This window comes from Carassius carassius, chromosome 12, assembly GCF_963082965.1.
Source record: "Carassius carassius chromosome 12, fCarCar2.1, whole genome shotgun sequence".
In the NCBI taxonomy this organism is placed as follows: domain Eukaryota; kingdom Metazoa; phylum Chordata; class Actinopteri; order Cypriniformes; family Cyprinidae; genus Carassius; species Carassius carassius.
The window spans coordinates 19,504,459-19,531,280 of NC_081766.1; the positions used below are offsets into that span (position 1 = coordinate 19,504,459).

The 26,822-nt window shown below is 41.7% G+C and overlaps 1 protein-coding gene across 2 annotated transcripts; it reads left to right on the top strand.

Moving 5' to 3' along the window:
- Positions 1-1,301: 1,301 nt before the first annotated feature.
- On the top strand, positions 1,302-25,396 carry LOC132155062 (ADAMTS-like protein 2). Of its 2 annotated transcripts, none has more exons than XM_059563836.1 (18): positions 1,302-1,429; positions 5,334-5,470; positions 6,739-6,814; positions 7,040-7,142; positions 7,461-7,606; positions 8,099-8,222; positions 8,724-8,804; positions 8,900-9,075; positions 9,190-9,607; positions 10,705-11,044; positions 17,279-17,382; positions 17,462-17,588; positions 17,734-17,947; positions 18,501-18,656; positions 18,759-18,929; positions 19,283-19,459; positions 21,804-21,951; positions 24,854-25,396. In XM_059563836.1, exons 1-18 carry the CDS (start codon positions 1,331-1,333, stop codon positions 24,973-24,975), a joined length of 2,919 nt encoding a protein of 972 aa, XP_059419819.1. In that variant the 5' UTR covers positions 1,302-1,330; the 3' UTR covers positions 24,976-25,396. The 2 variants fall into 2 exon arrangements, with proteins under 2 accessions (XP_059419819.1, XP_059419821.1); XM_059563838.1 differs by having other exon boundaries at positions 1,339-1,429; positions 5,339-5,470.
- The last annotated feature ends 1,426 nt before the right edge of the window (positions 25,397-26,822 follow it).

Here is a 26,822-nt window from a genome sequence, read left to right on the forward strand (position 1 = left end):
CTTATGAAGGGAAAAAGAAACAAATCCATAAACTTTAAACAGTGCTTGATCTGTGCACATTTTTCTCCTGATTCAGCTGAGACAACCTTTTCACTGGAGAACGTGATATTATGGATAGAGGATGCACTTTGACGTTAAAAAAGTCCTAATGGATTTGTTTATTATGAACATACAGCTTTTCCTTCACAAGATGTTGATTGATGGACTGGAGTCATGTGGATTATTCTGATGTTTTTATCAGCTGTTTGAACTTTCATTCTGACAGCAGCCATTCACTGCAGAGGATCCACTGGTGAGCAAGAAAAGCTAAATTTCTCAAAATCTGTTCCAATAATAAAAATAAATAAAAAATGCATCTTGGATGAGGCCTGAGGGTGAGTAGATTTTAAAGCAAATTTTAATGTTTGTGTTTTTACTTTGACTGCAACTTATTATGCTGCTGAGTGGATTGCTTTGATGTTTTATTTAACAAATGTAATACTCATTTATATTGGAAGTAATACCAACAGAATGGAATGCACAGTGGGAAATCAGTGGTGTGACACAGGCTCTTTGGTGGGGTGTCTGAACATGCTTTTGTTGTCAAAAACCTAAATTTATTGTGGCATGAGAAGAACATAGATTCATTATCTAAAGTGTTAATTTATGTGATTGTAACACGTCCAAGTTGCAATAATGAGCATTATGTTTAGCTCTTAATCTGGTTTTTAACCAGAATTTTCTGGCTGTTAAAAAACATATAATAAATAAAACAACAACAACAACAGCAGACATTATGCAATTTAAATGTAAATTTGCATCAAACTGGTGTTTAGACCTAAATTTTCTCATTGCAACTGACAGCATTAATTTATAATTTTCTATATGCCGAGGAAGAAACATGCCACAATAACCCCTTAAAACATTGTCTGTGCATATGTAACTCATTAATTGGATGTGTTATGAAAAGAATATGGCAATAACATGAAACTGACAGGCTGTGATCAGCTGATAAAACTGCCAGGTAATTTCTAAGGCTTTTGTTGAACTTTTTCCTGTAATTATTAGTTTACTCAGACCGTTTACTTTACTAATTCTGGCAAACTTCTGTTTCTGGATCTTCAAGGAGATGGATTGCAGTAGGCTACTTTTTTTTTTTTTTTTTATCTACAAGGTCAATCACAGTGGGTCTGACCAACCCCCTTTTCTTTTCTTCCAGCAGGTTGTAAAGCCATTAGTCTAATACATCAAGGGTTTCCTTCACCGTTAGACCTCAAAGTGCGAGCCCCTCTCTCTCTTTAGACTTTGGTTAAGATCAGGGGGGCGAGGTCTCCTTGTTCTCAAATGAACCATGTACTGTCTCTGGACTGCAAGACTCGGACATATTGTACTACACTACTTTGTCTTACACTTATGGATTATTAATACGGCAACAGGTGCAAATGTTAAGGTAAATCGCGTTTATTTCTGTACAGAACGTTGTGAAACACTCTTTGGGCTTGAAGTCCAAGGTTTGATCTACTAACGCTGGTTTGAATAAGCGCTCAGTTACAAATGCCGGTTACAATGCGGGAAACGAGAAGAGCCACTGTGGCGGGCGTAACGTCAAACTTTCACACCAAAACACGGTTTTGACCACGTCCACGAGCACTACATTGCTCTTTTATACCGCGGTTTGTGCTGTTTCGGATTCTGAGATCAAAGACCAGCTGAGTTTCTATGTCTGGAATTACCAAATTAAAGATGCAGATTATTTTTTACGATTTTGATAGCGATTTATTAAACCAAAAGCACGTTTTGATGTTTCACGAGCATATTTTAACAATTCGCGAGCTAATAATGAATTAAAAGTTAATTATTATTCTTGAAAATCTCGTTTTTACTTGGCTTCTGCACTCCGTGCCGATGACAACCTCTCTAGCTGTTGCATGTTTAAGTCAAGAGTGAGTTGAATCGAGGTGAATCTATGGTGAGAACTCCGACTCATTGCCTCGAATCGATTCTTTCGAACAGTTTAGTTTCAGAGAACCTTATTAAAATATACGTATTCCAGTTGTCACGTAAACTGTTATGCGGCCCGTTATCCTGTGTTTACAAGGTTGCTTTTAATTTCTTCCCAGCTACCGTATACGTTCTCACAGCTTTCACGTTTTTGTAAAGTTTTAAAAATGTTTGGACAAAACATTCTTAAAGTAAAGTTTATTGAACGTTCTTGCAACTTTATTAACATCTGATATACGTTCTAATAACGTTGGAAGAAAACGTTATGAGATCAACATGATGTTATCTGTAGGCCTATGATTAAGGCTCTAATAAACCTTCAAATAATAGGCTATATATATTTTAACAATTTAATAATTAACTTCTAATCACGCAAAAAATGAAATGAAACTGTGTGTTTATAAAGCTGCTATTCAGTCAAGTTGTTCAGGTGCTGTTCATATAATTAGAATATCATCAAAAAGTTGATTTATTTCACTAATTTCATTCAAAAAGTGAAACTTGTATATTCATTCATTACACACAGACTGGTATATTTCAAATGTTTATTTCTTTTAATTTTGATGATTATTACTGATAACTTAGGAAAATCCCAAATTCAGTATCTCAGAAATTTTGAGTATTGTGAAAAGGTTCAATATTGAAGACACCTGTTGCCAAACTCTAATCAGCTAATTAACTCAAAACACCTGCAAAGGCCTTTAAATGGTCTCTCAGTCTAGTTCTGTAGGCTACACAATCATGGAGAAGACTGCTGACTTGGCAGTTGTCCAAAAGACGACCATTGACACCTTGCACAAGGAGGGCAAGACACAAAAGGTCATTGCAAAAGAGGCTGGCTGTTCACAGAGCTCTGTGTCCAAGCACATTAATAGAGAGGCGAAGGGAAGAAAAAGATGTGGTAGAAAAAAAGTGTACAAGCAATAGGGATAACTGCACCCTGGAGAGGATTGTGAAACAAAACCCATTCAAAAATGTGGGGGAGATTCACAAAGAGTGGACTGCAGCTGGAGTCGGTGCTTCAAGAACCTCTACACACAGACGTATGCAAGACATGGGTTTCAGCTGTCGCATTCCTTGTGTCAAGCCACTCTTGAACAACAGACAGTGTCAGAAGCGTCTAAAGACAAAAAGGACTGGACTGCTGCTGAGTGGTCCAAAGTTATGTTCTCTGATGAAAGTAAATTTTGCATTTCCTTTGGAAATCAGGGTCCCAGAGTCTGGAGGAAGAGAGGAGAGGTACACAATCCACGTTGCTTAAGGTACAGTGTAAAGTTTCCACAGTCAGTGATGGTTTGCGGGGGCCATGTCATCTGCTGGTGTTGGTCCTCTGTGTTTTCTGAGGTCCAAGGTCAACGCAGCCGTATACCAGGAAGTTTTAGAGCACTTCATGCTTCCTGCTGCTGACCAACTTTATGGAGATGCAAATTTCATTTTCCAACAGCTTTGGCACCAAAGCTACCAGTACCTGGTTAAAGGACCATGGTATCCCTTTTCTTAATTGGCCAGCAAACTCGCCTGACCTTAACCCCATAGAAAATCTATGGGGTATTGTGAAGAGGAAGATGCGATATGACAGACCCAACAATGGAGAAGAGCTGAAGGCCATTATCAGAGCAACCTGGGCTCTCATAACACCTGAGCAGTGCCACAGACTGATCGACTCCATGCCACGCCCCATTGCTGCAGTCATTCAGGCAAAAGGAGCCCCAACTAAGTATTGAGTGCTGTACATGCTCATACTTTTCATGTTCATACTTTTCAGTTGGCCAAGATTTCTAAAAATCCTTTCTTTGTATTGTATTATAAGTAATATTCTAATTTTCTGAGATACTGAATTTGGGATTTTCCTTAGTTGTCAGTTATAATTATCAAAATTAAAAGAAATAAACATTTGAAATATATCAGTATGTGTGTAATGAATGAATATAATATACATGTTTCACTTTTTGAATGGAATTAGTGAAATAAATCAACTTTTTGATGATATTCTAATTATATGTCCAGCACCTCTATTTATTAACATTTCTACCTCTAACTTCCTTTTCACTCCATCAATGTTGATTCTATAACCAGTGATTCATTTTGATTCATGAAGGAATCGTTCGAACAGGTTAACAGAATCTACCGATTCACTGAAAAGATCAGAATCAAAAGAATGATTTATTATGTAAAGCTTTAGTCTTATCCTGCCATAGCAGTCCATAAACAGAGCATTGTCATTCCCTCGTCTGTTTGGTCTAACATTTATGGGCTTTATTCATACATGCTGTTGGAAAGCAGTATTACTGTTGTGCCAAAAAACATGTTTTGATGCTCAGTTCAGCATATTTATGACCGGTTCGAACTGACTGGCGCCGTGTTCAAGCATCAGCAGACTAAACTCAACTGAAGTGGCATTTGGAAACTCATCAGGCCCATGTGGTCTCCCTAGGGGGTCTCTGTTTTAGGATGTATAAGAAAGTGGGGAAAAGTCTAAAATCGTCTATTTAGAATCTAAACAGCCATAGGGCATTCAGATAAAAAACATATGGACATGCAGACTCTTGTTTGGACAAGACCCCCCTAACATCCCCTGTGTTTGGGGCGGGGGACACTGAATTAGCTCTTGCCAAACTATTTGGGTTTGTAGAAATGGGCTGCTAAACTCCCTTACAACTAAACAAACCATAATGCTTTCAAAAAGCCTACAGGACAAATCAGTGTTCTTACTTAAAGGGTCATATTTTGCTGTGAGCCCTGTGCTTCTAAAGAGACTCAGTTAATAAAAAAAAAGACAGTGGACATCTATGTCAAAATATCACTTTGAGAAAAGTGGATTTCATGCTTAAATATACTATAACTTTCCAAATTTCAGTTATGGACTAAACAGCACACTATTCAAGATGGGTAAATGGGTGCATAGAGCTCTAGGAAGAAAATGGTCATTGTGTAAATCTGCCTCCTTATTTCAAAATCCAACGTTGACCAGGTATGAGATCCACCATGCTGGGCAGCTCTTCTCTTTTGAGAGCTTCACAAGACTTTCCATGTAGCCGTACCTTTGTTGTGTTAATGTTCACTGATGCCTGGCTTGAAGAGGAGTGATTAACCTGCTTTCTAGACAACAGGAGTCTACTTAATTTGCCTACAGTCATTGGCCCTTTCATCTGGGCTGTTAGGGGGCTCCTTCCACCTTCAACTCCATCTCTTCCCTAAAACTAAAAAAAAGTGTCTTGAGAGTCATGACCGCTTTTACCTACAAGTTGCACAGAGAAGTGCTTGTGTCTGACAATAATTGCCATTGTTTACAGATTTTCCATGTTATCATGCAAGTGTGCAGCAGTGAAGCACTGTGTCTCTGTCTTTGCCAGGACAGCAGTGAGGGGAGGGAGGACTTCCAGCCAGATGAGGTAGCGCAGTGGTGGGGTGAATGGAGCAGCTGGTCCACCTGTTCCCGTACCTGCGGAGGAGGAGTGCGCTCTCAAGAGCGTCACTGTCTGCAACAGAGGTAAACCGCTGCTACACAACCCGGGAAAAAATGACCCTCTGATTCTGTATTAATCAGAAGTGACAGGTCTGATGCTTTGTGCACGGTTCTGCACTATGGGTTGAGAGCTGTCAATTTGACACTGGTCTGAACCCACTTTTCACACTGGGTTATGTCACTCACAATCAACTTTTAGGTCACAAATTAATTTAATGTGGGATTATTTGGCCTTGAATCCTCAGTCTCTTTCACATTTTTACTTTGATTGATTGATTTTTTGTTTTGTTTTTGTTTTTTTACCAAAATTTGGTCTGCAACTTTTTTTTTAATGTATTATTATTATTATTTTTTATGTCATATATTTAATCATGAATTAGTTTATTATTTTGGTCTATCCATTAAAGACAAATCATTTATAGATCAACGTTTCCCTCCTCAGTCTATACCAGAGCACGTACTATCCCAAGTGGACCCTCACATGAGAAAGGGGGGGAGTGAGAGGGAATTCCCTTGACTAATATCCTCCAGAGCACCCAGAGGAATGTCATGTGGAATGAACATCAGTCCACTGGCCCACATGACACAGGGAATTCTGCTCAGAATGACAAACATATTTATAAAATGGCTTTTAGCGCAAATGGTCAAACGTTTAGGGGAGATTCCACTGGAGATAAGGGCCCTAGCTGAACCACTCCAGCTGGCTCCCATTAACACTTCCCAGTATGGTGGAGGCAGCGAAAGGTGTGTGCGTGGGGCCCGGGGGAGGGGACAGAGAGAGCCAGACAGATCAGAAGAATCAAGTATGGAAACGTTTAGAGGGATCCCAGTGGCATATGCTGTGGATATGGATGCTGGTTACCAGTATGGGATGCTGAATTATTCCTGTTCACAGTTAATTAGTTTAGTACCTAAAACTATATAAAAAAATGTAAAGTGGAATTAATCTGAAAACAATTATAAAACTAAACAACAAAAAAAAAAAAAAGAAATATTTATTTTATATTAACATATAAAAACATTTTATATTAATATTATTATTTATTTTTTTTGCATGTTGAGATGCCTAAATTCACTTGTAGCATTTAAAATGACTGATTCACATTTTTAGTGATTTATTGAATTTAATTTATTTATACTATTATTTAAAGACAAAATAGAATTTAATATTGGCTATGTGTTGGTGGTTCACTATAACAGTAAAATAAAAATGAGCTCATGCATTTGTAGAATTTTTAATTGAATGTCTCATCAAAATGTGGAGGACTTATATACAGATGACATGTTTTCAGACTGACGTCGACCCAAAACATCAACAGTTCGTTTTGCACGGGACCGTCCAAACAGTATCAGCTGTGTACAAATCAGGTATGTCCTAAAGTTTATGAGATCTTTATAAAGATGGTTGTGTATAATTAAAGGATGATCCATAATAATGTGACTGTGTTACTGTGTGGAATACTCCATCCAAGCCAACTGGCATAACTGTGCATTTTTACACATGTTGGCTTGAAGCTCTAATATCTGCAGGCTGTTTGCCCTGCTGCCTGGCTCTCGAGCTGTGTCTTTATTGTTGTCTGGATGTTTGCCTAGCCGTGCCCAAACAGCAGAATCAGCTTCAAACAGCACCAGTGCTCTCAGTTCAATGCCAAAGCCTTCGGCAGGAAGCACTATGAGTGGGTTCCACTTTATCCAGGTAAAAAAACATCCCTCAGTGTTTTCTTTTTCCACCTCTCTTTCTCTCTTTTTTTTAAATTGCTTTAGTGTTTTGAGTTAATTTGCTCTCTTTCCTAGTTTTTCAGCCTTTTAGTGTTCTAGACTCTTTGAATTTCTTGTCTTGGCCCCTGGCCAGCTCTATTATAGCTCACAGATGCCCCTTTAGGTTTATTTCCTCAGCCCATAGTCCCCCATGCACAAAAGAGGCCTCTCAACGCCACGAAGACCTATTATCTCTAGAGGAATTCTCTAAAGCCAAGATCATAATGATGTTTTGCTGATGTCATCTCTTGTTCAGATGATTACATCAACATCTCCAATAAGCCATGTGACCTCCAGTGCACCACAACCACAGGAGAACGGCAGCTGTTGGTGCCTGCCCATGACGGGACGTTCTGCAGGGACCGGATCTACCAGGGTGTTTGCATCGAGGGCCAGTGTCAGGTGTGTCAGAATAATATTTGGTGAAAGATTATTCCAAGCTTCAATCAGTCAAGGTCCTGTAAGGTGAGAAGCTTACATTAATGCTAAATGTAGGTTGCTTGACATTCTAGCCAAAACAGTTTTTAATTGACAAACGCTTTATTGGTTGATGCCCCAAAAAATCAAGAATCGTCATCAAAATGTATTCTTGTAAATGTAAATGTTCTTTTCAAAATGTATATAGAAACATGGAATCTGTTTAAGCTGAAATGTATATATTGTAAAAAATGTGTTTTGAGCTTTGAGAAGGTTATTCGATTATTACTGTTTTGAAAGATTAATTAGGTAATCTAAATGTAATAACAGAGGAAATGCGAATTAATAATTAAATATCTTCTAAATATGAGGTGCTGTATGGGTAAGTGTACTCTAATGGGACAGAAATCAGTTCTTTGGGGACCTGTGTTTGTGAGATTATGCTCAGCGCTAACTGTTCTACTCTCTTGGTTGCAGGTGGTAGGGTGTGATGGGAAATTGTATTCCAGTAAAACCATAGACAAATGTGGAGTCTGTGGTGGAAACGGAGGTTCTTGTTATCGTGTCTCAGGATCTTACCGGAAAGGGATCACACAGTTAGGTATACGTTATGTTAGCATTAAGGGGTTGAAAGAAACATCTCTGGCCAAATTTGTTGCTTTTTATCCATGTATTTTATAAATGAAAGGGATTGTTCAGCCAAAAATGAAAATTCTGTCATTAAGTTCGTACCCCCATGTCATTCCAAACCTGCACAACTTACTTTGCTCTTAAGAACATAAAAGAATATATTCTGAGGAGTGTTGGTAATTGACATCTTTAATACTTTTCGACATTCAGTGGAAGCCATTGGGAATCGAAACTGTTTGGTTACCAACATTATTCAAAATATATTATTTTGCATTCCACAGAACAAATTATTAAGTTATAAATGTTTGGAACGATATCAGAGTGAGTCAGTAATGACAAAATGTTCATTTTTAGCTGAACTATCACTTTAACAAAGATGTCTCATTTGATAACTATTACACACAAATATTATGTAAAAACAATTAAACTTAACAAATGGTTTAAAATGTATTAATTTGTCCTTGTGTCCTAGGTTATGTGTTCATAACCAATATACCAGTTGGTGCTACTGATATCCAAATCATAGAGCGGCGGAAAACTGAAAATATCTTGGGTAAGAGTTTCTTGGGTTAATCTGTCAAAATTCAATTGGGCACAGAGAAGAGAGAGAGAGAGAAACGATTAAATGTAACTTTCATAATTTTCTAGCTCTGTCTGATGAAGCTGGTCACTTCTTCTTCAATGGGAACAGTGTGATTGACAATCCACAGAACTTCCATGTTGCTGGGACAGTCTTTAAGTATAGGAGGCCAACTAACCTCTTCTCTGATGGCTTTGAGTACATCATGGCTCAGGGTCCCACCCTTCAGGCCCTGAATGTCATGGTAGGTATATAGGTATGTAAAATCATCATCTCATGTGTAAATATCTCAGCCAGCATGTAGTATGTAGTATATATTTTCTTGTCTTTTCTAAGCACCTGTTTTCTTTTTGTTTAGTATTACAACCTCAATGGAAAGATGCCTCACATCACATATGAGTACACAGTTCCTCGAGCTCCTGAGCTGAGGGTAACACCTCCTATGACCTCTACACCTGAGCAACCTCAAATAAGCAACCTGATGTCAAAGACACCGGCAGAGCAGAAGGTTAACATGTCCTCTACGGAGCTGTCCTCCACTCATAATGAAATCGAGGCTCGTAAGGAGTATGGAAAGAAAGGCAATCAGAGCACTTCACTGGGACTTCAAGATAATGTGGAGGTGCATGTGGGCCATGAGGAGCTGTTGTGGGAACTTCAGGCCTCTGTAAACTTCAGTGAGCTGCCTGGTCTGGTATTGTTCAGACCTGCCAGTGAGGCTCTCCAGAACGAGCTAGATGCTGAAATGCACCATCTTGAGACACAAGGCAGTTTTGGTATGTAAGCTTTATTCATTGGCATTTCATGTTGCTTTCACACTACAGGTTTTGGTGCGGACAAGGGTTTGACTGACCATAAAGTTTATCTTTGTTTGATTTGTGTAAAAGCTGTTTTGCTTGGAAAGTGCTTTTGTTTTTTGTTTTTGTTTTTGGAAAACTGTTCTGTTCATGTGAACTACAGTATGGTTCATGATTGTTGTAAAAGCAGGAATATTTTGACAATATGAAACATGATTTCAGACTCAAGTAAATGTAGTGTGAAAAGCAAAGTGTGAAAGCAACTTGTATTACAGTTTATTACAGATGTAGCTACAGATATAAAAATCAGTTAATATTAGCTTTACTGTAAACTAGCATTGAAGGGTTTATTAAAAATATGCTTTTTTTACTGTAAATAATATATAAGTATGAAAAATATTTTTATTATTACACTTACATACACTACCAGTTTGGGTTCAGAAAAACAAAAAAAGTATCTTGTGCTCACCAAGTGTGCAATAAAAAACTGTAATATTGTAAAATATGAATACAATTAAAAATAACAGTTTTTTTTTTAATTTTATATATATTTTAAAAAAATTACTCCTGTGTTGGCTAAAATGAATTTTCAGCAGCTTTTACTCCATTCTTTAGTGTCATATGACCCTTCAGAAATCAGTATAATTTGGTGCTCATCTTTTTTTTTTTTATCAATTTTGAAAACTTTTTTGTTTCTTAAAATTGTTGTGGAAAACATCACAGTTTTTTTTCAGTCTTCTTTGGTGTATATAAAGTTTAAAAGAACAGCATTTATTTGAATTTGGAATCTTTTACACATAGTTTTTTTTTTAAAACTTTTTTTTTAAAACTGTTAATTTCCATTAGATTTCTATTAAAACTGTTAAAATCTAATCAAATTTTACCAACCTCAAACTTTTGAATGGTAGAGTATATGTTGTTACATGTAGAGTACATTCTATAAAAGCCATTTTTTTTGTATTAAGTTACTGTATACTGTACAGAAATTATATACTTTAAAGGAAAGCTAATCTTGGCTAAGATGTCATGTATTGATTGATTGATTTCACATTTAAACATGCTTTGCTGTTGTCTAGGCCCTGATTCCAACCTGATTGATGGTGATTCATCTGTAAGTGACTCCAATGACACCTCTACACCGGTTCTGAAGGGTCTCTTCTATGATGGAGCATCATGGCCCTTAGGCTCCAGAAAGCCCTGTAAAGAAGGTTCTGCACTCATGGGCTGTGCCGTACACAAGCTCAACTCTTCACTGGACAACAGCCTGACACTGGAGATCTATCCGGGCAACCTGGACATCCACGGCCCAGATGGAGAGCATGCATTTGAGCCCAGGACTAATGACTCAACAAATCAACGGTCCAATCTTCTTCAGCTCCACCAGGTGGATGCAGTGCAGACCCCCCACAGTGAGAGGTCAGAAGGAGGCCATATGAGCAGATTGAGCCTTTAGATGAATGCTCTGACATATTTATTGACATGGTCTGGCTTGAGTTGTTATTAATGGAAATGTACACCAATCTTTCAAAACTTCACTGCATCCCTTCCACAGATGTGCTTGTTAGAAAAAGGTAGAAATATTTTCCTTTCCCAGCCTTCTGTTCTCAAAGGGAAAGTTAACATGAAATAATGAAAAATAAATGAAACTTTTATTAAATTATGGATTTGCAGGAACTTTGGGGATTTACATTTTCTGCTATAGTAACTGTACTGATGATAATGTGGTTCAATGAATCAAATTCCTGTTTAGACTTAAGCAAACATACAAAGTGTTAAAGCACCAGAGTGCGTGAATTCAAGGTCTGAGTTATAAGTGCACTTGTTTTAGTCGATTTACTTTAACATAACAAGCTTTCATTTGTTTTATATTAATAATTTTTTTTTTTTTTTAGCTTTATTTGGACATTTTGAATCGAGACAGGAATCATTTTGAAAAAAAAAAGAGAGTAGAACAGAACTGGGAAAGGACCACAAGTCAACTCCAATTTTACCTTATTCAGTTAAACGGCATTTGAACTCTTGTGGCAATTTCTTAGGTGTATATTTAGTCTTGTCATAATTAAAGCTGCAGTCCGTAACTTTTTGTGTTCAAAATGAACAAAATCTATATAATAAGTGAGTACATCATGAATCCATTTTCGATACCTTGTTTCTAGCTTATCCTGAATCACTACGGTAGACCTATACGTTTTTATATTTCTGATTATTTCAGACTGGTACTGGTGGAACTGCTGCGGAGTAGCCCAGTACCTGCGTGATTTGTCATACACATAAACAGAGAGAAGTAGATCCGGCTACAATGTTCTTCCACAAGACGCACGCAGTTCCCTTTCAGTCGGTCACGTTCGACGTTACGAATGGGATCTCGCCTGAGAGCCCAATCACCTTCGAGTAGTACAAAACGAGCCAATGGTACACAAAGTATTTTTGTCTGCGGAATTTGCATCGCGAGCTCCGCCCCGCAGAGCGGGTATATAAGGAGCAACGCGAGCAACTCGCATTCAAGCTTTCGCTTCGGAGCCGAGCACATCGCTTGCTGCTTTCACCGGAGTGCTGCAAGAGTCACTGGTGTTGGTGTGACGGCGCGATTCAGCGGTTCGTCTGGGTTTCCTGCGACAGCTCCAGCGTTCCCCTGAGCGCTTCAACACGGCTAAAAGAGAAATTTCTCTCACAAAAGAGATATGGGCCGATTTGCGTCTTTTTAAAGATGTCATTTCGCCCGTGTGTTTCTGGGTGCGGTCGATATATCGCTCCTCGTGACGGTCACGATCGCTGTGTCACGTGTTTGGGCTTCCAGCACGCTGAGACTGCGTCCGTGGATGGCTCATGTTCTCATTGCGGGGACATGACCATCTCGGAGTTGAGATCGAGACTCGATTACCTTAAAAGGTATAGAGTCCCCTCTGCCACACCCCGTTCTAGCTCTTCTTCTCGTAAGAGGGCTACTTCGGCTGGTGGCCAGGGTGATCTGAGGGTTACTGTGTGGGCTTCCCCGACGAGCGAACCTCCTCGGGCCACACCCCCCTCACATCTCAGGCTCCTGACATCTCATTCGGGGCTCGCGAAGAGGACCGTATGTCGATCGCCGCATCACAAGGCGGGCTTGAGTCCTCGGGAGATGAGGATTCGGCTGCGTTGCCTCCCTCGGGAGTACCAGCGTTGTCCGAGCTGATCCCGAGCTGACGGCCGTGCTTTCCCGGGCAGCGGAGAGCATCGGGCTTGAGTGGAACCCTCCACCCTGTCCTGAGCGCTCGAGGCTGGATGATTGGTTCCTGGGGGCTGCTCATGCGGATCGCCAGCACCCCCCTCTGGTTCCTTTCTTCCCGGAAGTGCACCAGGAGGTAACCAGTTCATGGAAGGCACCTTTAACTGCCCGAAACCGTTCTGGTACTTCCTCCGCCTTCACTGCCCTCGATGGCGGGGCGGCCAAGGGGTATGCTGGGATTCCCCCGGTGGAGCGTTCTGTTGCGATGCAACTGTGTCCACAGAGCGCCTCCGCTTGGCGTGGTGGTCCCAAGCTGCCCTCCAAAGCCTGTAAGTTCTCATCCACGCTTGTGGCCAAGGCTTACAGAGCTGCGGGCCAGGTCGCTTCTGCCCTGCATGCCATGGCCTCACTTCAGGTCTATCAGGCCAAGCTGCTCCGGCAGCTGCACGAGGGCAGTGCTGACCCAGGGGTTTTGCAGGAGGCGCGCACTGCTACCAACCTTGCTCTCCGGGTGACGAAGGTCACTGCGCGCTCCTTGGGTCAGGTGATGTCCACTTTGGTGGTCCAGGAGCGCCACCTATGGCTGAACCTGGCAGACATGAGGGAGCCTGACCGGGCTCAGCTCCTCAACTCCCCGGTCTCCCAGGATGGCCTCTTCGGCGACGCGGTAGAGAGCTTTGCCCAGCAGTTCTCTGCCGCCCAGAAGCAGTCCGAGGCCATCAAGCACATCCTGCCCCGACAGCCCTCTGCTGCCTCCACCCTGCCGCCGGCGGGTGTTCCGCCACTGGCCCTGCGGCCGGTGGTACCCAAACCTTCACTAAAAGAGCTGTCTCCTCTACCTCCGGGTCCCAAGAGGCCACGAACGACAGTTGGCGACGTGCTTCCTCGCCGCTCTCGTTCCCCTCTCCCCTTGCCAGTTTCCAGGCAAAGCCGGCCCGAGAACGCTCCGCCTTCTCATGCCCTCTTTGCTACTTGGAGTCAGATGAGTGCCCGCACTCCGCCCCCGCTAAGGGACGCTGTGCCTCCCATGCCGGGGCTGTATGCTCCACCACGCTGCCCCACTGTGGGTACGCCTGTAGTCCCCTTGACCCCGCTGGTTCGGTTCCTGGGAGCCTGGCTAGAGCTCCCCAGGCCTTCCCGCTGGCTCATCCGGATGCTCAGGCTCGGCTACGCGATTCAGTTCGCCTGGCGTCCCCCCAGGTTTCGGGGTGTCCACGCAACGATGGTGGGCAAAGATGCCCCTGTCATGCGCGCGGAGGTCGCGACCCTGCTGGCAAAGGGCCTCCCATTCGGGTTGGCCCTGTCTCCCCGCGTCTTTACGAAGGTCGCGGAGGGAGCCCTGGCTCCTCTCAGGGAACAAGGTGTCCGTATCCTCAACTACCTCGACGACTGGCTGATCCTAGCTCACTTTCGAGAGCGGTTGTGCGAGCACAGGGATCTGGTGCTCAGACACCTCGCCCGACTGGGTCTTCAGGTCAACTGGGAAAAGAGCAAGCTCTCCCCTGTGCAGAGGATCTCTTTTCTCGGTATGGAAATAGACTCGGTCGCCATGTTCGCGCGGCTTACGAACGAGCGCGTGCAGTCACTGCTGAATTGCCTGAGACAATTCAAGGGCAAGAGAGCGGTTCCACTGAAATTGTTTCAGAGGCTCCTGGGGCATATGGCATCCACAGCGGCGGTCATACCGCTCGGGTTACTCCATATGAGACCGCTTCAGCACTGGCTTCACGACCGAGTCCCGAGATGGGCATGGCAACAGGGCACGCTCCAAGTGACCATCACTCCGGCCTGCCGCCGAAACTTCACCCCGTGGTTGGACCCCTCGTTTCTACGGGCCGGCGTACCCCTAGAACCAGTGTCCAGACATGTTGTTGTATCAACAGATGCCTCTGCCATGGGCTGGGGTGCCATGTGCAACGGGCATGCTGCGTCAGGCTCCTGGACAGGACCCCGACTTCAGTGGCATGTCAATTGCCTCGAGTTGCTAGCAGTACATCTTGCTCTGCACCGCTTCAGGGCCCTGCTGAAGGACAAGCACGTTCTGGTCCGTACGGACAACACTGCGACCGTAGCGTACATCAACCGTCAGGGTGGTCTACGCTCCCGCCGCATGTCGCAACTCGCTCGCCATCTCCTCCTGTGGAGTCACAAGCATCTGAGGTCGCTTCGTGCCATTCACATTCCGGGCAGGCTCAATCGTGCAGCCGACGAGCTCTCACGGCAGCAGTCTCGCCCCGGGGAATGGAGACTCCACCCCCAGTCGGTTCAGCTGATTTGGGAACACTTCGGAGACACTCAGGTAGACCTGTTTGCCTCTCCAGAAAATTCCCACTGCCAGCTGTTTTACTCCCTGACCGAGGGCACCCTCGTCACGGACGCCCTGGCACACAGCTGGCCGCTGGGCCTGCGCAAGTATGCGTTTCCCCCAGTGAGGCTTCTTGCACAGACGTTGTGCAAGATCAGGGAGGACGAGGAGCAGGTCCTCATGGTTGTGCCGTTTTGGCCCGGCCGGACCTGGTTCCCCGAACTTGTACTCCCCTCTTGGGACCTCGCAGTGGTTCTATCAGCACTGCAGAGAGCTCCCTTCGAACCCTTGCTCTCAGTAGAGCTAAAATTTCTATCTTTGAAAACTGCGCTCCTGACAGCTTTGGCTTCGGTGAAGAGGGTCGGGGACCTGCAGGCATTTTCAGTTGACGAAGCGTGCATGGAATTCGGGCCGGCTAACTCTCACGTTATCTTGAGACCCCGGCCTGGGTACGTGCCCAAAGTTCCCACCACTCCTTTTAGGGATCAGGTGGTGAACTTGCAAGCGCTGCCCCTGGAGGAGACAGACCCAGCCCTGGCGCTGCTCTGTCCAGTACGTGCGCTCCGCACCTACGTGGACAAAACTCGGTGCCTTAGGACCTCAGACCAGCTCTTTGTCTGTTACGGAGGCCAGCAGAAGGGAAAAGGGAAAGGCTGTCTCCAAGCAGAGGTTATCCCACTGGATAGTGGATGCTATTGTCCTGGGTTATCAGGCTCAAGACCTGCCATGCCCCCTAGGGGTGAGAGCTCACTCAACGAGGAGCGTAGCTTCCTCCTGGGCCTCGCTAGCAGACATCTGTAGAGCTGCGGGCTGGGCGACACCTAACACATTCGCGAGGTTTTATAATCTCCGTGTAGAGCCTGTGTCCTCCCGGGTACTCGCCCCTTTGGGCCAGTAAGGACCTGCTCGTTGTCAATCCGCTTGCTGCACCATTCCACTCCGCTGACTGGATGCGTGCGCTATTCCCCACAGGTGAGTTCCTCAGTCAGAACCCTGGGTTCCTCCAGCATTGTTGATGTCCAACACTTGTGTACATGCCCTTTGGTCAGCCATGTGTGGGACTAGGTGCCTCCATGTGTCGTGATTCCCCTTCCGGGTAATCCCACGTGTGTATGTCCACAGTAAGTCTCTCCACAGCATGTGTCTTTCCCTTGGCAAGCCCCTTGCCAGCTCTGTCGTTGTAACTTCCACCCTGCGGGCTGGGTACCTCAGAGTTCTTATGTATCACCACCTTGGTAGATACCTGCCTTCTGTAAGTCCTCCCACGGGCAGGCAGCCTGCTATCACTCACACGGGTCACTGGAAGACAGCCATGTGGCGTTTTGTAAGGGACCCCATTCGTAACGTCGAACGTGACCGACTGAAAGGGAACGTCTTGGTTACGTATGTAACCCTCGTTCCCTGAAGGAGGGAACGGAGATGTTACGTCCCCTTGCCACATCGCTGTTCCGCTGAACGGCCAGGTCACTGGCTCGGCTACTCAGCGAAGACTTGAATGCGAGTTGCTCGCTTTGCTCCTTATATACCCGCTCTGCGGGGCGGAGCTCGCGATGCAAATTCCGCAGACCAAGGTACTTTGTGTACCATTGGCTCGTTTTGTACCACTCGAAGGTGATTGGGCTCTCGGGCGAGATCCCATTCGTAACGTCTCCGTTCCTTCCTTCGGGGAACGAGGGTTACATACGTAACCAAGACGTTCTGTTTATTAACCGCTAGAGCACCAAAAGTTACGGGCTGCAGCTTTAAATGACTAATTCCGGAGGAAATAATAAGATTAATTTTTTTTGGCCTGCCAATATTTCCACTGATCCGACCACAAAAGCAGTTATTTAAAAAACTATTTACTTTACAAAAAAATGTGAAACAATGTGCAATACAGCTCTAATGTAATTATAATTTATCTGTGTGAAAAAAGTCTATGCTGCATGATAGCATATAAGGGTCTAATTTCCTTGTTAAAACAGACTTGTTTTTCTTTGTGAATAAATATTTGATTTATATGTTAACTGATTTGTATGAAAAACATTTTTTTAACATGATATAAGATAGGTATATAATATTTTCATTGTGTGACATAAGTAAAAGTTGAAAAATATTGAGCATCACTGCTCACCATCTTTTTGTCTTTCTCTTTTCTCAGTAATGAGTTTGAGGTGGAATCTCTAGATCATGACATCAGCATGTCTGACATATACAGATGGAAGGTCTCTGCGTATGGGCCCTGCAGCTCAACGTGTACAACAGGTGAAATCACAAGCACACAGAGATAGTGAGACACATTTGCATTTTACAGCCAACCTGACATTATACTCTGTTTCTGCAGGCATAAGCACATCTTATGCCTTATGTGTGAAGTATGATGGGTCAGAGGTGGATGAGAGCTATTGCGACGCTTTGACCAGGCCACATCCCACACATGAGTTCTGCACGGGGAAAGAGTGCCTTCCCAGGTTTGATACTGAAAACTTCAAGCGGTTATTTACATTTTCATAGAATTTGCTTTATTATAAGTAAATCCATAATCATAGATGTTTGGAAGCTGCAGATGCTGTTGATAACAGATCTGAATTTGTTGTGTCCTGTATTCTGAGGCAGGTGGGAAACTAGTCGCTGGAGCGAGTGTTCTCGGACATGTGGAGAGGGGTTTCAGTTCCGCACGGTGCGCTGCTGGAAGATGATGGCGCCAGGATTTGACAGCTCTGTTTATGATGAGCTGTGTCTGGCTGTGGAGCTGCAGAAGCCCATCACACGGAAAGCCTGCAAGAGCAAAAGCTGCGGGCCGCAGTGGGAGATCTCAGACTGGTCTGAGGTCAGTGTGTAAAGCCTTTAGTCCCAAGACTTTATTTAAAATGTTCATGTGAATTGAATATTAGCTGCCAATTAGTGTTGCTTTGATTATAATTCATTTAATCTATTTAACAGTTTTCACAATACATATCAATCCAAAGCGGCTTTACAAAGTAAAACTTTGTGAAAAGGAAGTACATTTTAGCATGCTTTTAAAAAGAGCACTTATTACAGAAATAATAAAGAACATGCTTATGTGTGAATCATATGTGATGTTTTCAGACACTTAAATGCATGTTAAGTGCAAATGAATTCAAATGTTTTTTTTTTAAAAATATTGAATTAGTTTTTATTTTTGTATTTTCCATTTCATTTTAAATTTTAGCTTGTTTTATAATTTCGTTGTGTGTTTTTGCCATTTTCCTAGCTTGTTTTCTCTCTCTCTCTCTCGCTCTCTCTCTTCAGTTTCAGATTAAGTTTTAGTTAACACATAATAGTGAGCCAAATGCAACAGTTTCAGTTTAGACCCAGTAGTGAGCCAAATGTGACAGTAACCATGTTTTTCATTCTGACAGTGTTCAGCGCGGTGTGGCAGTCGAGGAGTGAGGAGACGTGAGGTGCGCTGCTCCATGGAGGCCAGCCTCTGTAACGAGTCCACCAGACCAGTCAACCAGAGAGAGTGCGAGGGGCCGCCCTGTGACCGCAGGTGGACCGTCTCTGACTGGGGGCCGGTGGGTTTCAGAAAATGTCCTGTAAAATATCACATAGAAATTTAAAACATTAGATTATCCATTAAACATGACTTTATGTGTCTTTGCTTCTCCCTCTCTAAGTGCTCAGGCCCTTGTGGGGAGGGCAGGATGAGACGCTACGTGATGTGTAAGAACAGTAGTGGGAAGGTGATTTCTGATGGCCAGTGTGATCCAGAGCTCAAGCCGCTGGCCGTGCATCCATGCGGAGCCAAAAACTGCCCTGCCCACTGGATGGAGCAAGAGTGGGAACAGGTGAACTGCCCCTTGTACTGCAGTTTATGGTAACTCTTCCCATCCATTGCCTATGCATTGTAATTTTTTTTTGGCTTTTTATCTATTAATTATATTACACTTTACAGTAAGTTTATATTTGTTAACATTAGTTAACTACATTAGATAACATGAAATAACAATGAAAATACTTGTAATTTTGTAATTGCTCGTTGTTAATGTTAGTTAAGACATTACTTAACATTAACTAACTAATTACTTAATTGTAAAGTGTTACCAACAATTTTTTAACAGTTTTTGTTTAATTTAACAATAGCAAATCCTATGTGTTTAATGAGATGTTTACTGTAATATTTTGTCTTGAATATTCCCAGTGTAATGCCACATGTGGCCGTGGGGTGAAGACACGTCAGGTGGTGTGTGCAGGGCTAGAGGGTGGTGTGTACAAGGAGTATCCCGAACGGATGTGCAACAGAGCCCTCAGACCTGTGGACAGTGCGGCCTGTTTTGAGAGACCCTGCGTCAAGTGGTTCACCACATCCTGGTCCCAGGTTAGTAGGGGTTATTATAGTTTACCTGGTTTGGCAGCTCTTTTATGCCATTTGTAGCATAATCATTGGGATTCATACAGGTTCATAGGTTCATAGTTCATACAGTGATCGGCTGGACTAAATACTAACAATATAAAAGGATGATACAACATACGCCAAAAAATGTCATATGCCATTCTTAAACAAATAATGTGTTCTTCACATCAGTTTTGTTCTCTCATTTATGTTCAATATCCTAATAGTCATTTAATATGGAAGCATGTTTAAAATATGAATTAAAGTTACAATTGTTGTGAGATATAAAGTCAAATAGAGAGAAATAAAGTGACAATAAGAAATCATGATAATTGTTAGATTATTGTGGAATTAGTTGTGTGAGACAATATAAAGTTAAAAAGTGAGGTAAAGCCACAATTTAGAGATATCATGAGAGTTATTTGCAATTACGAGAAATAAGTCACAATTACAATAAATTGGTATTTAAAGTCATAATCATGAGAAATAAAGTTGTGTAAAACATTATATGTCAAAATTGGGAGATAAAGCCTCAGTCATGAGATAGTGTGGGATATAATTGCAATTACAAGAAATAAAAGTTGCGATTACAGAAAAAATTGCAGTTGGGAGAAATAAAGTTGTGTAAATTTACTTATTATTAATTATTATTTAATTATTATTAAAAAGATAAGAAAGTCAAAATTGTTGGATAAGGCCACAGTTATTAGATATTATGGGATTTTGATGAAATTAAGAAAAATAAAAGGCACAATTACAAGAAATTATGGGATTTCAAGTTGCAATTACAAGAAATAAAGTCATGTGAGATTGTATAAAGTGACAATTGGGGAGATAAAGCATTACATTTGAAAAATGGGGAGATAAATCCTTAGTTATGCGATACTGTGGAATTTAACTGCAATTACAATAAATGGAAGTTGCAATTACAAAAGTTGCATTTGTGAGAAATAAAATCACAATTCTGTGATAAAATCTCAATAGTGAGCTGAAGAATATGTCCAATATGAACACCTCCTCAAGGTGCAATCACTTTTACCATTGCTCAGCAAAATTTTGAAGTGAAAATTCAGTCATTTCAATAAGAATCTGCACAAGTTCATGTGAGGTCTAAAATGTTCCCCACATTTTTGACGTTGGTTAAATTCACTGTGAAAATTCACTGTGTTAAACTTAGGGATTCAACAATACCATTTTTTCCGATCCGATCCGATCCTGAAAATTCTGAAAATTCGGAGTATCTGCCGATAACAATCCAATCCGATACAAAGTTTTTTTTTAAACAATGTAGAATTTCTATACTTTTCTGTGTTGACCTGATCATCACTATTTTGTGTGTTAAACACTTCTTTTACATATAAACAACTTAATTTGAATGAAAAATAACAGATGTAAAAATATATATTCATAATCTATGACAAAAATACTGTTATAAACTAGGTTAGTGGATAATTCAGCAGCAAAAGATACTCCACATTCTAGAAAAATCACGGGTGCACAATAATTTTATAAAATAGTGAAATATTTTTTTTTAACAAATAAAATTTAATAAGTCTAAAATCTGGTAAAATTTTACACATTGCTCTTTGTATTGTTGTAAAATACATTAATGAAAAAGCAAGTATATACATTCATATAGAAATCTAGAATACGTTTCTTTTAAATGTATAGCAGAGTAATAAAGGCAGTAATATGTGATAGATAGGACAGAACAAGAAAGACTATTAATAATATTTTATTGTGGAGAAAAGTGTTATAATACTAAAGGCGTCCATATAGAGCGGCAAAGAGTGCTTGTGCGCATCCCATGCTCAAGATGATGAGCTTGAAACAACACGTAGTCACAGTGCGCAGGCTGTGCAGCCCTTTGAGCCCTTTAAATTAATTACTCCGGGATATTGGTTAATTTTGATTTAGACAGAGTGTCAGCCACGTCAAAAAAGTGAATAATTTAAGTAATTTGTGGATTAATAATTACTGGAGACGCGAACCTGTACAAACGATTCAGAAGTGTCCTGAAACGACCTGATCCGCAGAAAATGCCAGTATCGGAGCCGATACTGATCCTGAGTATCGGATCGATGCATCCCTAGTTAAACTGAATTTAGGAAACACAAAGGAAACACTTCCTTATGGCATCTGATGCTCATGACTCTAACATAGTCTAATTATGATATGGTGCTTCTGTGAGACCAACTTTTTAGAAAATATTTAGTTATGCACATTGCTTTGAAAGTCATTGCTGCAGATAGGGTGGGATTTCTCTGTCCGGGATAATGGTTCATTAAAATGATAGCCTCTCTCAACTGTTTGTGAATATGCCCTGCAGTGCAGTAAGACATGTGGAATAGGAGTGCGTGTGCGAGAGGTGAAGTGTTATCAAGGAGAAGAACTGGGCCATAGCTGTGATTCAACGCTGAGACCAGAGGCCAGGCAGAGTTGTGAAGTACAGCCCTGCACTACTACTGATCCACCAGGTACTGTTATAGCAAACCACAGCACTAAAGATACAAACAGACTGAGTTCCCTTTCAGTCGGTCACTCTCGACGTCATTTCGGTGACCGACGAATTCAGGGATCCCAATGGACATTGGCACGCGATGACTGCATCCAGATGCAGCTGATTACAGTGAGAGCATAAAAAGGCTGCCGGTGCAATGCATACCAGCTTTTCGCTTCAAAGCCAAGCGATAACATCATCCTGCTCCTACCAGAATCTTCTGTGAACAGCGAGTTCAACTTGCTCTAGGAAGCTTTTTGTGTTGGCGGACAGCGCTTCAGTGGTGGTCGTTCCTGTGTCGAGTGGGTTCCGCACTTCAGGCTGCACTACCCCCTGTCATGCTGCAAGCGACAATGTCCCCTGTGTGTCTCAGCACGTAAAAGAGCATTTCCCTGAAAGAGCAAATTTCTCTAAAAGAGCTTACATGGGTGCATCTTTGTAAAGATGACGGATTGTATTTTTAAAGATGCTGATTAAACCGTATGTTTCTATATGCGGCCATTACCTGGTGAGGTGTGAGGGTCATGATTGCTGCCTCACATGTCTGGGCATTAAACAGGTTCAGGTGTTACTGCAGGTTCAGCAGGCCAAGGCACTGAAGGGCCTGCATGAGGGTGGTCACGATACGCAGGTCTAGAGTTCTCGGGGTCATGCAGTGTCCATGCTTGTGATCCAGGAGCGTCATCTCTGGTTGTGTCTGGCCGATATGAGGGACACTGACAAGGTACGGTTCCTCAGTGCCCCATGTCCCAGACCGTCTCTTCGTTTATGCAGTCGAGAGCTTTGCCCAGCAGTTCTCGGTTGCACAGAAGCAGACTGCCAAGGGCAGTGCCCTGTGACTCCACTCCAGAGCCGCATTCGCAGCAACCTCCAGCCAAGCAGCGCCGTGGAACCGGGCATAGGCAGGCCACCCCACCCATCCAGGCTCCTGTCTAACCTGGTGGTAAGCAGACGGCCCTTAGACGGGTGACCCAGAGATAGAGGGATCTGCTCTTCGGGAGATGGTGAACGCACCTTGATGAATCCGTGAGAATCAGTAGAGGGCTGAGTTCCATATGTAGAGACTTAAGTAGATCCCAAATTTGTTAAGTCCACGGTATAGCCTTAAAGCCTGTGTTTTCCTGGGCAGACTCTCTGCCATTTTCCAAGAGGGCTACAATCACCTCTGATCTTCCATATGCACCTAAACGGTTGTTCATAAGTGCTTCTGAAACCTCCTTCGGGAAGGATGGGACTTCTGCAATGTTCCTGTTCCAAGTGGTACGGGTACATTTTCCCAGTGTTATCCAATCTCAATGAGTGGGTAATGCTACGACAACAGTGACTGGCCTTCTTGTTGCGAGCACTAACCTACACCAGAAAGGGGCGCAGGCGGCTCGCACAGGACACTTGTAGGGTCAGCATCCATGGCGCTTTGGTAGGGTTCCCTATTTTTTTGGTCACCAACGTCTAGAGTGACGGACTGAAAGGGAATGTCTTGGTTACATATGTAACCCTCATCCCCTGCAGGAAGAAATGGAGATGTCACATCCTGTCGCCACGGCTGCTGTACCACCGCTGAGCAGTCAGGTTCCCGGCTCGACTCCTCAGTGAAACCTGTTATGTGGTGCACTGGCTGCCTTTTAATGCTCATGCTGTGATAGGCTGCAGATGGATGCAATCACCGCACGCCTTTTTTCTATTGGCTTGTTTAGTTTATGCTCAAAGTAGATTGGTCTCTAGAAGCGAGATCCCAATTCGTCGGTCACTGACGTGACGTCTCTGTTCCCTCCTTCAGGGAACAAGAGTTACATTCATAACATAGACGGTCTCCAAACTAACTTGAGACTGTCTAAATCTTAAATATGCATTGCAGACTTTCAACAAGGCAGGCATTGAGTGAATTGAAAAGAAATCCAATCTATTTTTATTTGGAAAGATGCTATAAGGACACACCCTGGCATAGCTGTTATTTGATCATGCCAGTTGTAAGTAGTTTACGGCGCTGTACCTTTTAATGGAACACAGGAACGAGTGTGTGTTAAAACACTTGGCTCAATTAAAAGCACATGTGGATCTATTTTGGCACAACACAAGCTAATTCCTGTGAAATTTAGACCAGATTAATGCTTTGTTGTTTTTAAGCTTTGCAAGGCAAGTGCATCAAGCATGTCGTCATTTTGGCAGCAAATTTTGTGCTTTTGGACAGCTATGATATTCCTTAGAAGAGAGAGTTTTGTATGTAACTGATGTTCATTGAAATATACTTAAAGCACTTTTCTTGACATCTCTGCAAATATTTGCCTAATGAAGGTGAAGTGTGTCTGTGCCACAATGGAACTGAAAAAATCATGATTGTTTACAATAATTTTCCCTACACTTTCCGCCCATTCAACTGTGTTCCATTTTTTGGTCAAACAAGCAGTCTTTATTGGAGCAACAGCCTTGTGGGAAGAACTTTGAAATATAGTTCAACTGTGCCTGGTCCTTTAACTGTCCTGTCCCCCTATCGCTACTGTTCCCCTATCGCATTATTTTCTTTATCGTCTAAATTGTCCTATCTAATAAAGGCATATAAAAACGTTTTAAATATAAGCCCCAAACTGTAGTTGAAAATTTTTTTTTTGAAATTATATACATATATGAATTTACTTATTTACTCTGTTATTAAACTGGGATTTTGACATGGGAATAAATAAACATAAATATTTACATTTATGTATTTATTTATCGTATAGAATACTGTTATTAACTTGTATTTCAACTTAATTAAATTATTAAAATATATATATATTTTTTCTGTTATTAAAGATATTTTAACCTTGGAATAAAAAAAATTATGTAAATATTTAAATGTATGTATTTATTGTATGTAACATATCTTTTTGTTTTTCTCCCAGCTCAGGATGCTTGTCAGGATAAAGTGACAGCTAACTGTGCCCTTGTCCTGCGGGTGAAGTTGTGCACTCACTGGTACTACAGGAAGGCCTGCTGTCTATCCTGCAGGAACAAGAGCCAGTGAAGGCTGTCTGGCTCCTCACTGTGGTCTTGCAGTTAATGTGAAGACCCTCCTCCATGTACTGGATGCACTGAACCCAGAACTGGACCCCTCCCTGACCATATCCAGCCCTCAAACTACATTGCTGTTAATCTCTCCTCCATAAAGAAAGGTGCTATATCAAAAGGGCACTGGCCCTGGTCGTGGTCCTGCAGGGACCCGGTAAAGGCAGCTCCTGTTACTGGACTGCAGAGGAGCTGTGGATCTACTGATGAAAGACACACAGTCCTCTGATCAAACAATTGTATTGTGTACTGTAGAAGCCTTGATTCTGCTCTTACACACTTCAAAATAAATACACACACATAGTATGATATATGTATAATTTTTTTAAACATTTTGTTTGTCTTGGTGTAGAAGAAATAAAACTAAAGTGGTTTTGTGATGTGGGTTGTAGTTTTTAATACACAAATATTCACACATACTGTAAACATTCATTCAGTATTTTCATGCCTTTGTCATTGAATATTCTTAACATTTGATACAAATCCATTTATTTATTATTACATTTTGAATATGGATATCTTTCTTACAAAAAATGCATCAATTCACCACAGGAGGCCTTTGTTCACCCCCCGAGCCATGTGAGACACTTTTTTTAATGGATGGGGGCTTTTTATTTAACTCCTTTTAGAATAATACATGCAACACCCGCTAAGTGTGATTTCACGTGATTTTTCATGATGATTGAAAGATCATGAAAGATATTACATTTTACATACAACTCCGACTGGATTCGTCTGAAAGAAGAAAGTCATATACACCTTGGATGCCACAGGGGTCAGTAAAACAGCCTAATGTTCATTTTTGGGTGAACTAACCCTTTAAGTGCAATATATTGGTTCCAGTAGAAGCTACACACATTCACAAAATCAAACAGCGATGTTGTGTTGCTTTCCAGAAATAGCTATAGCTGATGCATCAGGAACAGGAGGGTTTTATATGTGCTTGATATCAGTAATGTAAACAATAAGTAGACAGACAACTGTCCTTATAACTATGGGGAAATCATAAAGGAAAGGTGGAGGATTTTTTAAATGTAAGGAAGTAAAAGCGCTGAATAATGAAAAAAAAAAAACCAATTGTTAAAAAAAAAAAAAGACTTCTATGTCAAGTCAAGTCACCTTTATTTATATAGCGCTTTAAACAAAATACATTGCGTCAAAGCAACTGAACAACATTCATTAGGAAAAGTGTGTCAATAATGCAAAATGATAGTTAAAGGCAGTTCATCATTGAATTCAGTGATGTCATCTCTGTTCAGTTAAATAGTGTCTGTGCAATCGATGCTATGAAGAATTTCAGTCAAGTTTCAGGCTCCACCATAGCACTGAAGCTGCACTTATTACAATTACAATCTTAGTGTTGCGTCTGACATAATAGATCATGACATACTCATAGATCGATTACAAAACTGTACAGGTATTCAAGAGCAGGCTTTAAGATGATTATGATTAGATTTTACCTGTCCGATCGCTACCACTTTGTTTATTTAAATGGCGAGTAATCTCATTTATCACCAGTAAAATATGGAAAATACCACAAGGATCTGTCCTAGGTCCTCTGCTATTTTCAATATACACGTTGCCCCTTGGTAATATTATTAGACAATATGGGATTAGTTTCCAATGTTATGCTGATGAAACTCAACTTTATATCTCAACAAGACCAGATTAAACTTCTCAATTATCTAAGATAACAGAGTGTGTTAAAAATATAAAAGATTGGATGACCCATCATTTTCTCCTATTAAATTTGGATGAGACAGAAATATTAATTATTGGACCAAAAACAGTACACAGAATCTTGTA